This window comes from Prunus persica, chromosome G2 (assembly GCF_000346465.2).
Source record: "Prunus persica cultivar Lovell chromosome G2, Prunus_persica_NCBIv2, whole genome shotgun sequence".
Classification (NCBI taxonomy): Eukaryota; Viridiplantae; Streptophyta; class Magnoliopsida; order Rosales; family Rosaceae; genus Prunus; species Prunus persica.
In genome coordinates, this window is record NC_034010.1 from 9,250,081 (window position 1) to 9,263,861 (window position 13,781).

The 13,781-nt window shown below is 38.3% G+C and overlaps 2 protein-coding genes and 1 pseudogene across 2 annotated transcripts; all 3 read left to right on the forward strand.

Moving 5' to 3' along the window:
- LOC109947550 lies at positions 838-1,931 on the forward strand (annotated as a pseudogene).
- Positions 1,285-12,403, forward strand: LOC18785029. The gene is made up of 16 exons (XM_020557990.1): positions 1,285-1,363; positions 1,939-3,019; positions 3,161-3,424; positions 3,574-4,617; positions 4,708-5,435; positions 5,737-5,878; positions 7,802-8,569; positions 8,645-8,794; positions 8,884-9,081; positions 9,197-10,086; positions 10,258-10,342; positions 10,453-10,548; positions 10,636-11,084; positions 11,165-11,307; positions 11,540-11,603; positions 11,773-12,403. Exons 2-14 carry the CDS (start codon positions 2,060-2,062, stop codon positions 11,304-11,306), a joined length of 5,916 nt encoding a protein of 1,971 aa, XP_020413579.1. The 5' UTR covers positions 1,285-1,363; positions 1,939-2,059; the 3' UTR covers position 11,307; positions 11,540-11,603; positions 11,773-12,403.
- Positions 11,784-12,830, forward strand: LOC109947287 (T-complex protein 1 subunit gamma-like). The gene is made up of 2 exons (XM_020557220.1): positions 11,784-12,077; positions 12,594-12,830. The coding sequence occupies exons 1-2, from the start codon at positions 11,784-11,786 to the stop codon at positions 12,828-12,830; spliced, it is 531 nt and encodes a 176-aa protein (XP_020412809.1).

Here is a 13,781-nt window from a genome sequence, read left to right on the forward strand (position 1 = left end):
TTTTTCGAATTTGAACCAACAGAGTTAAAACCCCTGCAAAAGACGAGAAAGAAAGAACAGAAACCACTTCTGCAATAGAGCCAATAAGAGATAGATCCCCTTTCAACAGATATCAAGGCAGAAAAATCCCCTTCCCCCACCAGTAGCATATATGTAAAGACATGTCCAAACTCTTTTGAACAAGGAGCAGCTCAACTGTTGATATTTTGATTGCTGCTTGGTTTAATAAAATATGATCAATATTTTAAGATGACAAACAACATATAAAACATGTTGTTAGTCTTTATTTTGTAACTTAAACTTGCTACATATTTCAAACGGTTTTAAAACCCGCAGTATCACGCAGGCACCTTTGCTAGTTAATCACGAAAGTTGAAACGAAAGATAGAGGAATGTTTCTTTAACTGACCGCGTCAAATTAAAGACCCTCATCTTTAATCACGAAAGATGGAGAAGGTGCTAAGGAAGCGTCTAGGAACTTTCTCCTAACCACTTGCTAAGATGAGGAACTTTCTGCTTGTCTAACCACTTGCTCATACCTAACCATCTTAGCACTTTCTCTTTATATTCTTCAGTAAAAAATTCAAACGAAAGCTCCTCACACCTATCTTTTTTACGTTTATTTTATGTCAAAATTGAATAAAGAATTCAGAAAATCTAATATTAATAATACAAAAAGAAGAAGGGATCGATGAAATGTTGCTTGATCTTCTTTGGGAACTTGAGTTAAGGAGTAGTTGGGGTTCTATAGGATTTTAAAGTGGTAGGTAACTGATTCGTCAAGCCTCATAAATCTAACCACAGCCCCACTGCCATACCCAATTCTTTGAGCTTCTCTTTAGTTTTATCTGCCTCCCATGACGACTCAACCTGTGTTTTCTTCTCCTTCTTCCTCTTCTTTCACACATGACTCATGGACATATGATGTGTTTCTGAGTTTTAGAGGTGAGGATACACGCACCAAGTTTACAGGTCATTTGTACAAGGCCTTGTCTGATAAGGGCATCTACACCTTCATTGATGGAGAGCTTCCAAGAGGAGAAGAAATATCGCCAGCCCTTGTCAAAGCAATTGAAGAATCAAGAATTTCTCTCATTGTATTCTCTGAAAACTATGCATCTTGAAGGTGGTGCTTGGATGAACTTGTCAAGATCCTTCAATTTAAAGAATCAAAGCAACAAATTGTTTTGCCCATTTTTTACGAGGTGGATCCGTCGGATGTACGAAATCAAAGAAGTAGTTATGGTGATGCATTTGTTCAGCATGAAAGCAAATTCAAGGATGACAAGGAGAAAGTGCTCAAATGGAGGAGAGCTCTTACTGAAGCAGCAAATTTGTCTGGATGGCATTTCAAGGAGGGAGAGTACGTTTCTATCTTTATCATTTTCAAGTTTAATTTTTTTCTCTCTTCTTTCTCATTACTATTTGTTACACATTTAATTGTTACTCATTATTAAAGAAAAGTATCCTTTTGTAAAAATATGAAATTGTAGGGGGAAGATCTTTATTTTAATTTTATTTTGTATTTTTATATTTTCGATAGCTGTAGGGCAATATGTTTAATTTAGTGTCTTGATTCTATATTTTTCAAGTTAACTTAATTTCTTTTTCTTTGTTACTTTGGTTACATTTAATTGTTACTCATTAAAGAAAAGTATTCTTTTGTAAAAATATACAACTGTAGGGAGAAGATTTATTTCCTTGGGTACTTTTGTATTTTCGATAGCTGTAAGGAGAAAGTTCAAAATCCATATATTAGTCTCTTCAAAAGGCATACAAGTATAAATGATACATAACATTAGGTTCGTGGTTAAACAACTATTACATCTTTTTTTTTCTTTTTTTGGTTAGAAGAACTATTAGTATGTTGTGTTCTTTTGCGTGGTTGGATGTTTAAATCTGATTCATTAAATGTGTCTAATTTGGTTAAACTGGTAGGTATGAAGCTACATTTATCAACAACATCGTTGATGGAATCTTAAGCCAAGTACTGAGCCGCACATATTTGAATGTGGCCAAGTACCCAGTTGGAATTCAGTCTCATGTACAAGATGTGGAAATGCTTTTGGATGTTGGTGGGAATGGTCGTGGCATGGTTGGGATATGGGGAGCATCTGGAATAGGCAAGACAACAATTGCAAAAGCTATTTTTAATGCAGTTGCTCATAAGTTTGGAGGAAGTTGTTTCTTGCCAAATGTTAGGGAAAATTCAATGCCACACGGAGGCTTAATCCAACTACAGGAGACTCTCCTTCAAGAGATTCTTGGTGGGCAAAAGTTGAAAATTGCCAGTGCTGATAAAGGTATCTCTATCATACATAAACTATTGAGGCATAAAAAGATTCTCTTAATTCTTGATGATGTGAATCAATTGGAGCAATTAGACAACTTGGCTGGAGTTGGTTGGTTTGGTGAGGGTAGTAGAGTCATCATAACTACACAAGATAGCGGATTGCTAAAATGTCATGGAATTGAGTTGATATACGGGGTCCAAAAGTTATTTTACTACCAAGCTCTTGAGCTTTTCAGTTTGAATGCCTTCAGAATAAATGAACCTCCAAATGATTATTTGGAACTCGCACAACGTGCAATAGCTTTTGCTGATGGCCTTCCGCTAGCTCTAACAATTTTAGGTTCTCATCTTCGTAATAGAGATAAAACATTTTGGCAAGTTATATTAGATGGTTTCAAAGGAGAACCTTATACACATATTGAAAGAATACTTCAAAAAAGTTACGATGCCTTGGATGATTATGCAAAAGAAGTTTTTTTCGACATTGCATGTTTCTTCAATGGTGAAAAAAAGGACTATGTGCTACGAATAGTACCCAAAAATTGCATTGAAGTACTCGTTGATAATGCAATGATAACTACTGAATGGGATGATAGGATTTTAATGCACGACTTGCTAGCAAACCTGGGAAAGGATATAGTTCACAAAGAATCCCCCAATGATCCTGGCCAGCGTAGTAGATTGTGGTTTTACGAGGATGTCAAACAAGTTCTAACCAAAAGTACAGTAAGTATCACATATGTTATTATATTCAATTTGACAAGGAAGAATACCTTATGTTACCTATAATTTTCTTAACAAAATGTGCTTGCATTTTGGTTTGTAATATGACTTCGTTTTTTTAATGTTAATGCTTTTCCATTTTAGGGAACAAGAAATATTAAAGGCATCATGGTGAAGCTTCCAGAGATAACCTTTAATCCAGAATGCTTTCATAATATGGTAAATCTTGAAATTTTCATAAATCGTAATGCATCTCTATGCGGGCACATTAACTATCTGCCCAACGCATTAAGATTTATTGATTGGGGAAGATGTCAGTTACAATCTTTGCCACCCAATTTTCAAGGAAATCGTCTTGTTGTGCTCAATATGCCTCACAGTGATATCAAACAATTGGAGAGATTTAAGGTATGCATTTGAAATTATTTTCATCTATTATATATAATTTCAAATAAAGTTGTTAATTTCATAAGGAAAAAACGGAAATTATTTTCTAAGTTTGTGTCTTTTGAAGCATGTGATTACTTATTTCCTGTTTTTGTGTTCTTGTCTCACAGCATTTGCGAAACCTGACATCCATGAATTTAAGTTATTGTCAATTTTTAGAAAAAATTCCTGACTTATCCGGAATCCCAAACATGAAGTACTTGGATCTAAGTGAGTGTACACGTTTGGTTGAGGTAGATGGTTCTGTTGGACTCCTTGATAAACTTGTTGAATTGGATCTTGGTGGATGCTCCAATCTTACAAGGTTTGCAACAGCACTTCGATTGAAATCTCTTAAAAAACTTGATCTTAGGTATTGCGAAGGGCTTGAGAGTTTCCCAGAAATAGAAGTCGAGATGGAATCACTATGGAGTTTGGACATATCAGGAAGTGGCGTAAGAGAATTGCCATCATCATTTGCATATCTTACTGGGCTTGGAAAATTGTATCTTGGTGGATGCTTCAATCTTACAAGGTTTGTAACATCATTTAGAATGAAATCTCTTGAAGAACTTGATCTTAGGGATTGCAAAAGGCTTGAGAGTTTCCCAGAAATAGAAGTCGAGATAGAATCACTACGGAGTTTGGACATATCAGGAAGTGGCATAAGAGAATTGCCTCCATCAATTGCATATCTTACTGAGCTTCGAGAATTGTATCTCAATGGATGTTTCAATTTTACAAGGTTTGCAACAGCATTTAGATTGAAATCCTTAGAAATACTTCATCTATGTGATTGGGAAAGGCTTGAGAGTTTCCCAAAATCACCGCTGCTTTCAACTAACTCAAACATCTCATTTCCACTTCCCATCCCTCTTTATTGCTGGTCCACATTACAAGAACTTGATCTAACTGGAACCAATTTTGTCACGCTTCCGGAATGCATTAGTAAATTTGTGAGCTTGTACATGCTTTACTTGCGTGATTGCAAGAGTCTTCTTGAAATTCCACAAGAAGCGTGTCCACCAAGAGTAGGTCGGGTATTCCTGGATAACTGCACATCATTGGATAAAATTCCAAAACTGCCACTATCATCGAAGTTTGCGCATCTGAGTTTGATCAATTGCGTTAGACTACGTGGCTATGACATCATAGAAAATATTTTTCTGGATCAGGTTTCTGTCTCTTCTGTCTCTTTGTCTCTTTGTCTCTCCCTCTATGTTATATGGTTAAGATGATGATTGTTGTAACCAATTCTATTGTAGGTATCTTCTCCGCATTCTCAATTTCAAATTATTCTTTCAGGCGATGAAGTACCAAAGTGGTTCAGCTGTTGTAAAGATGCAACACTAGTTCATGAGGAATACTCCTTTAGGATTGCTCGATGTGAAGTTTGTTTTGAAATTCCTCCAAATAATTTAGCTTGGGAGACGTTAAGATTGGTTCTATGTGTTGTTAATAAAGGTAGAAGACACTCATATTTTCGCAGGGCAGAGTTAAGTGTTCATATCAATAGAAAAATGGTCGAAACGATATTTATTGTGGATAAGTATACAGAGGAAACTCATGTGGTTCTTGAGTGTATTCCATTACATGTGGGGGAAGAACTGACGCTGTTGCAGCAGGGTAATATGTGTCAAATTATATTTGAATTCTATAACGTGCCCAAACCCGTTAAAATCCTCTGCGGGGTCCACCTATTAGGCCACCAGGTTGCTGATGTCACAGTTGATCGTGGGCAAAGGCAGTGGTTGTTGCCTGATGCGATGGCAGTGGACGACGATATTCATGATGATCCACACCAAGACAACGAATTGCTTTCCTTGCCTTCAGCATCAGAGAGTAGTCTTGGCAAGAGGCCTTGGTTATCAGATTTCATGGCACTTGATGATGATCATCCTGCTAACGTCGTTGACGTTGGTGATCATGAAGCTCAGAGAGGAGAGGCGGATCACCCAAAGAGGAGGCACACTGATCTTAACGAGAAGCCAAAGTATGTAAATCCATTAAATGTTGAATGATATCCTCGCATTTTCTAGTCATATATCAGCGTTTTGTGTTCAATTCAAATTTAGCAATATTTTGCTGTGCATCTCTAGGGTATATGTTGTAGTTTTCAGGGTGTGAATTTTTTTGGGAAATAGCCCAAAATGCCACCATTTTTATAATTGTAATTGAAAATACCATCCTTTTTTAAAAATTTTGGAACTATGACCTATAAATAGAATTTTATTGTCCCCTTATTGCACAGATATCACTTTTGCTGAAATTTTATTGTCTCTGTTTTGCTGAAGTTCTCTCTCGCCTCTGTCTCTTCGCTGCCCTCTGTTTCTCTTCACTCTCCGGTGGCTTTGCTCCGAATCTGTGGTCCTTCAGCTCTCAGTCTCTCCTCACTCAGCTCCGACTGTCTCTTCTCTCTTCCTCTCCCAGCGACAGGTACTGTTCATCGGCATTTTCTTACAGTTTAAGGGTTTCTCTCAAGTTGTTTTAGGGTTTATGCATTTCTCTGAAATTGGCTGAGGGGTTTGTTCGAAATTGGTTGAAGGTTTAGGGGTTTTGCTGAAATTAGTTTAGGGGTTTGTTCGAAATTGGTTGAAGGTTTAGGGGTTTCTCTGAAATTGGTTTAGGGGTTTCATCGAAATTGTTTTAGGGGTTTGTCTGAAATGATCTGAGTATGATGATTCTTTGTTTCAAACAGTGAATGGGTTTGTTCTTTGTGGACTGATGCTTGCACTGCTGTTGTGTTGCTGTTGCTGTTGCTATTGCTGTCGTATTGTGTTTTTTTGCTAGTGTATTGCTAATGTAGTGATGTTGTGTTGGCATTTTAGTGCAGTTGTATTTTTAGTTTTAGTATGGTTTTATTATGGTTTTTGTAGCAGTTATTGAATGGTATTTGGTGGCTTAGTATGAGTCTTTATGAGCATTGCATTTAACCTTCTTAGAAGTCTAATTGGTATCTATTTTGTTTGTTGAAGATGATATCTAAAGTGTAAGACAATTAACCTGTGTATGGTGATTTCTTCTCTGTGGATCATTACCAAAAAATACTCGCTGATTATATTTTACGTAGAAAATGTGGCCATGAAAAGAATTTGTGGCTAAAACTCCATGATGGAAGCAACCATTTTGAAATATCTTAAGCAAACTGTTGGTGGCTTGCTAAATTCCTTATTTTTTTTCTCTTTATCTTCCAACGAGGTAGTGACCCTTCACATTACACTCAATTGTGCAAAGGATTTGCATGGTTGTCTGATGGAATCGAAGAATAATTTACATAGAAAGAATTTCCTTTGTTATCGTTCGTAGTTTTTCATATATGAAAGAAACTTCTAGATTGATAAAATATCTCAAGACAGAGTTTGACAAAATCAAGTATTGTATAAATATTTGAACTTGTAAACTCCCAACCATATCATACTTTTTGTTTGAGAATAATGCTTGTTAATTCGACATATTTTTGTATAACTTTGTTTACTAAGTTTAGGGCTTGCATATTGGATATGGATGAGTTTTGTTTAGAACCATATGTGGTGTAATATGAGTTGTTTAAAAGTTTGCTGTTTTGTGCTTGATCATTGTATGCTTAAAAGCGGGAAATGAGTGAAGATGGGAACCTACCAGCAGCAGCTGTGGTTTAGAGAAATGGGGACATTGATTTTGCTATAAGCTAACTGTTTAAGCTTTTGCTTTTGTTGTTTGTGTATGGATACTTAGAGAAGTCTGTTTCTGAGGAGAACTTATAATTTTGTAATTGTACATGTCTTACAAACATTTTATACCGTTTTGATGGTTTATTTATGAATTTATCTTTCATTTTTTGTTAAGAAAAAACTGAAGGGATGGTGCCAATTTCTTTCATTTTCTTACATTTGAAAGGAGGGCCATAGTAGAGTCAGTACTGTGGTTGCCACTAATTCATAGGATGTTCCATTACATTATACCTTGAAGTGAATAAATTGTTTTCCGATGTCTTGTTGTTTTTTAAAACTCTTTCTAGTCAGATAGATTGATATCGTTACTCTTGAATTGTTGTCAATTAGGCTTGTGCTACCGCACATTCCCATTCTAGCTGAAGCTGTCTCATGATTAGATGGTGTGATTATATGGTGTGTTGAGATGTGTGTTTAGATATTATATTATGCAGGAGTGGTAGAGTACTGGGTGTGTTGAAACTTGGCTTTGAGCCATTAAATGAGGAGGTCAGTTGTAAATAGCTGGGGTTTTGTTTATGATATGTATTTTTTGAATTTTTTTCACTTCATATCCTATAATAGGCTGTTCATAAGTGGTGATTGTTTATTGCTTGTTATTGTGTAGATTGCAACCGACTGAAATTCTGTTTATAATATTGGCATGCAGGGAAATATGGTTGGTGAAATGAAGTTGATGATTGCGGAGGAACAAAAATTCCAAGGGAAAGCATTGTCGTTATCCCATACGAAGACGGCAATCACTACGATAAAGGAGAAATTCACTGAACAGCAGCTGCAACTGTTTGAACAGAGTTGTTTTGGTCATCTCCTAGGGATTGAGGACCTCAAGTGGACTTCTCCGATTGTCCACGGGTTGCTGCTCAGGAAAGCTGATCCCAAGACAGTTTCCCAACTGAACGGGATCAAATTCATTGTTGGCAAGAAGGTCATCCAATTCACGGCGCAACAATTTTGCATCGTGACAGGGCTAAGGTTTGGAAACCTTCCCTTGATTCCGATTCCCACGAATGAGAACTGCTCATTGAAACGGAAGTACTTTGCCAACGATAAAGCTGTGAACCTGTTGGAATTAGAAAAGGCCTTCCTCGAATGCGATGATGTGGACGATGTATTCAAGCTTGGATTCGTATACTTTGCTGTCTTTGTGCTGTTGGGCAGCGAAAAACATGTCCACATTGACATGCGATATTTGAAGTTGGCGGAAGACCTTGAAGACTTTGGGAAGTATCCATGGGGTGCTGTGTCTTATGCGAAGACAAATGCGTCACTGCTGAGGGCACTTTGTGCAGATTACCAGCGAGTGAAAGTGCCCACAAAAACTGCCAAAACAAAAAAATCTGGAAAGAAACCAACAACAACGGCAACCGGTAGACCAAGAGAGTACCACCTCAAAGGTTTTCCGTATGCACTTCAGGTGAGCAAATGTCCATTGATGTTGAAGTTAAATTGCATTTGTTTACAATGACTGACCTTTTATTCCTGAAACCAGATTTGGGCGTATGAGGTGTTTCCAGCGTTGGCTGCACTACATTTGGTGGTGCACGAAGAAAATGCGCACATCCCTCGTTTACTACATTGGAGGAGCAATAGTTCGCCGCGTTTTTATGAGCTAATGAGCCAAGTATTCGAGAACCGTGAGGTTAGTTCAGTTTTTAATGATCATGTTCGGGATATGAAAATATAATATAATTACTTTACTGATATGTATATTGTATGTGTAAATTGCAGGTTGATGTGCAGCTTCTTCGGCCATCTGTGATGGACAAGCAGCAGCCGTATTGGACTTGGGGTGACAGTGCTGACGACAGTGAAGAACTTGTTGACTTGTTGGGCGATGACGCTGAACAACAAACCGGCACTTCTGCCTCTGTAGAAGAAAAAGAGAAGGACATTGACGATACTGCAAACCTTCCGTCGTCTTCTAAGGCAAGCATTACAGTTTTTCGAAGATATACGTCATATTACAATAGGAAAATAACTGCTGTATAGTTGCAATATTTTGTGGCCTGCATAGTAACACATGCATTATAACTTAGTGCAGGGTACAGTCGCGTCCAGAGAGTTACGCACTTTGAAGCGTGACTTTCAAAGGACAAAGGATGAATTGGCCAAAGTTTCCCTATCAAATCGAGCACTTTGCGACAGAGTGCATCAGTTGGAAGACAAGGTACGGAAGGAGTCAATGAAAGCTGAAAAAGAGTTCGAAAAAAATACAAAGTGTGTGGAGGATTTCCGCAACACCCTGTCTTCAATGGAGCATTATTTTAAGTTGGAGATAGAGCAGCTGAAAAAACAAAATGGTGGGGTGAATGAAGCTGCGGAAGGACATGAGGACCTCGGTAGTCCTCATATGAATGAAGGAGGCAACAATGACTTGTCGCCATTACATGCCTATGTAAGTCCGCCGACAGAACCGGCAGTAATGGAAACACAAGTCCCCGGTGATGGAGCCGAACCTTCCGCAGGCATGGTAGTTGAAGAGGCAAAAATGGCCGCTTCAGTTCCTCACTCAGAAGTGCATGAAGTAGCTGACCCGGCAGAATCCGATGAGCTGCCTACCCCGGAAGATGTTGCTGGGTGTGACGAAATCTGCCAAAGAGTCATGAAGCTGTTAGAAGATTGGAAAATCACTAAGAGTATGCCATCGGGAGGTTTGATGAATCCTCCAAGTCTACCCACAGTTACTATGGCTGGTGATGAAGAAGGTAGTTCAAGTATTGAAAACAAAGAAGTGGAAGGTAAAGGGTGCAGACAGAAGCGCCCGGCGCAGACATTGTTGAGCCCATTTACAGATCCTTTGAGGAAGAAGAGGACGATGACTGTGTCGGCTGCGACTGCAACCCCGCCATGTTTTGATCCATCCAAATCCTTGCCCATTGAAGATGTGAAGGCAGTAATACAGTTTTGCAGTGCCTGGAAAAGCGATATCAGGTTACGATTCTTGACCTTTCAATTCCAATATTCATCCTATTCTACTATGTAGTCATACACTAATGAGAGAATGCAGAGTTTGCTTTAATATACATGTGTCTTTTTTTCATCAACAAAGTCATATTTATGACATGACTACACAAGTAACCGTTGCAAGTTTGCCTTTTGTAGTGCGGAGGTGCAGCTGGAATCATTTTCAGTGGGCGCTGATTTTTTCTACAGACTTGTCGATGAAACCGAATGGATGAGCTCAAGGGTAACGATACACAAAGCTGTACTTTATTACGATAATTCAATTGTTTTCTCACCTTTTTTAAGTGTTGAGTTGTATGAAATTGTGCTAATATTATATGTGTCAACTTTCAGCACCTGGACATGGCAACCTTTCTTATCCGCAAAAGGCAACTATCTCATCCGTTGGTTTTTGGAACGGACTGGACAACGGCAGATTGTTGCTTGCAGGTAAACATGTAACCATTGTGCAGCAATTTGTGCTTCATTTGCTGTCGGTTGTGCTTTTCTAATATGCCTTCATTTAAATTTGTGCAGCAATTTCTAGAGCCGTTCAAACCGACGGCCAGGAAACGTGGATCGAAGAAGGCTGCTAGTTCAAACACCGTTGACCTTCCAGCCAGCAAGGTGAAGAATTTACATCACTTTGTGCGTGGTACGTGGCAACACGGCTATGCCCAAGCTTGGACAAAAGTCCGGAAGGTGTATTTTCCATATAATCTGAAAGGGTCTCATTGGGTTGCAATCGAACTTGATTTCGTAAGACATACTGCAACCGTGTATGACTCCTATATTGATTATACGAAACGTTCAAAGCTGGTTACGCTTCTGCACCCTATTAGCGATACGCTGGCACGAGTGCTGTTCGATATGCACTTTTATGATGCTTCTGAGGTTGAAGAGGTGAAGCAAAAGGGGCTGACGATGTCGATGTATACGCCATTCTCAGTGTGCAGCATTGCAGATGTGCCACAACAACGAGATGGGTAACGTTTGTGAATTTTGTGCTGTTTATCCAAATTTGACATAACTGCAGTTCTAATTTCCCAACTAATTGGCCTCACAGTGCGTCTTGCGGAATCTTGACCGTCAAAATCATCGAGCATCTCAGTGCTGGGATGTCGGTAGATAAAGTTGACCCTTTGAAGATCAAATATTACCGACTCAAGCTTGCAATTGAGGGTTTAAGGGGGGAGGCATATTTATGAGGTAAATTTCTTCATGTCCGTTAATTCACCTCACGCTGTAAGTTTATTTTCGGCTGTCTATGCCAACACAAATACAAAAACTTATTTGGTACTATGAACTGATTTGGCAGTATGATATTTGGCACTATGAACAATGAACTGATTTGGTGGCAGTTACAAATGAACATAGTCTTCATTCTAGAACTGCCCTTCATAAATGCCTTCATCTGCACTGAACCCAATTGTTATTGCAGGTCGGTCTCAACCAAGGGTTGATTGCAATATTCCAACCAAGATGACCATACACTGTTATTTGATGTAGGTTTTTTGTATGACATGGCTTTGCTTTAATTGGTTTGGTTGTTCCAAGTTTTATGTTCTGGTTTATCTCACAGTAACTGCCGAGTCGTTTTTCATTTCATGTATTTGTCCGTGGTATTTTGTTCCCCAATATTCAGATTATGGTCAATATGTAAACCTTGGCCAGGGTCTGCGGGAATGGATATTCAAAAGTACATAAAGGTTGAGAAGGTTCCTGGTGGCCAGTTGGAAGATTCAGTGGTTCGCAAAGGAGTAATGATTAACAAAGATGTTATTGCACCTGGAAAAATGAGAAGAAAGATTTTCAACCAACGCATCATTCTTCTTGATTGGCCGCTCGAATATAAGAAAGGCGAGAACCAAACAAATGCTGAGTTGCTTAAAGAAGAAGATTGGGGAGTCCTGCTACAATTGGAAGAAGAATACATCGAGAGGCTATGTGTGCAAATATTGAAGTTTAAACCAGATGTGGTTATCACAGAATATGATGCATCATTATTATTTTGATCAGAATATGATGCATCATTTAGATCCTAACCACAATTTTTTTTCCATAGCATGCAAATGGTGAAAAATCATGGATTGGCTTTGATGGTAACACTGGTGTGATAACTGATGTGAAAGAGAAAAAGATAGGTGGATATCTTTTTGGCTTACTATTGTTGCTCTCTTTTATTTCCTTCGCTATCTCAATATTCACATTTGTTGGGTGATTTATATTTGCTGAAAGCTCTGAAAGAGGACTTTTAATGTAGTATTGTTCTCAAATGTATCCATTATATGTCCCTTTATTGATATGGCATAAGTGTCAATCTTCTGGTTTATATTGTCGATTTGCTTCAGTAGTAGTTCTAGTTTAGAGCTTCTCCCAATATATTTCGACAGCACTCATGTGAGGGGAAGTGCTGTTGTCGTGGTTATTAAAAAATTTCCCAATAAATTTATTTTGTTGGTAAGGCTGTTCATTTTGAGGAATTATGATGTCAGATATGGGATGCCTACAACGTGAAGGGCCAGAGTTTTAAAACGGCCATAGAAGCTGCTTGCCTACTTCTCAGAATCGATGACATTGTTAGTGGGATGAAGAAGAAGCAGCCTCCTGGTGCCAAAGCTCCTTCCAAGCCTCAAGTTGAGACAGAAGGCGATGCAGATAATGAGCAAATAATTCCGGAGTGCTTATGGAGAGCACGTGGTTATCTCAGTTTGAATGAAGTTTTGCTTTAAAGAAGAAAAAAAGGAGCATTATAAGTTTGATGAGGATATTTTTTAGGTTTGTAATGTCACCTTAACTTGGTAGTGTGTGTTTTGTCCCTCTTCTTTCTTTCTCAATCGACGAGGGGTTGGAAAGAAGAGAAGTCTTCTTATTGGAGAATGCTAATGTTAGTTTCACATGTCATCTGTGTATCGAACACAATTTCTTTGTTCAACTTCGTGGATTGGCACAGTGGAGCTTATTTCTACCATTCTTCTGAATGATTGTTAACAGTCCAAACTTAGTTATTGACACAAATATGTACTTTTCTAAAAGTAAGAAAACAAAAAGTTTTTCATGGCCAAGCATCAATTTTAATAAGCCAGTGTGGCACCTAAAACACACAACGTACGGCACTGTACACAAACTTGTGGAGGAAAGGATTCATATTGAGCATCTATTTTATCCACTTAGGGAGAGTAAGAATTGATCTTGTCACTCCCATATTCAGCCAATATGCCACGTATTGATTCAAAGCAGAGCTTAAAAATGAAACGAAAGCAGATAAAAAACCCTAGACACGGCCAGCTGATGCAACTGAAATTGGCAAATAGCAAAGATGACATGAAGTCTGGGACTTCACAAGCGAGGCTGAACGAGGATGAAGCTGTGAGGGTTGCATACAAGCATGGGACGCCTCTTGAAGGAGGCAAAATTGGTGATTCTGAGCCTGTGGATTTATTTTCCAGTCCTCATCATATTCCAAAGTAGGGCAATATGCCTACAATACAAAGGCAATACGAAGGCAATACGAAGGCAATATGACCACAATAAATATACAATACGAAGGCAATAGTAGGGCAATATGGCCACAATAAATATACAATACGAAGGCAATAGTAGGGCAATATAAGTACAATATAAAGGCAATATTAGGGCAATATACATACAATACATACACATTACAGTATTAAGGGAATACA

What these genes read in the sequence shown, in the direction of transcription:
- LOC18785029 (XM_020557990.1), top strand. Translation starts at nt 2,060, where the DNA reads ATGCTTTTGGATGTTGGTGGGAATGGTCGTGGCATGGTTGGGATATGG. An exon ending in GATCTTAACGAGAAGCCAAA is followed by an intron (nt 5,436 to 5,736) that starts GTATGTAAATCC and finishes GTTTTGCTGAAG; the next exon opens with TTCTCTCTCGCCTCTGTCTC. An exon ending in CCGAATGGATGAGCTCAAGG is followed by an intron (nt 10,343 to 10,452) that starts GTAACGATACAC and finishes GTCAACTTTCAG; the next exon opens with CACCTGGACATGGCAACCTT.
- LOC109947287 (XM_020557220.1), top strand. Translation starts at nt 11,784, where the DNA reads ATGGATATTCAAAAGTACATAAAGGTTGAGAAGGTTCCTGGTGGCCAG. An exon ending in TGAAGTTTAAACCAGATGTG is followed by an intron (nt 12,078 to 12,593) that starts GTTATCACAGAA and finishes TTATGATGTCAG; the next exon opens with ATATGGGATGCCTACAACGT.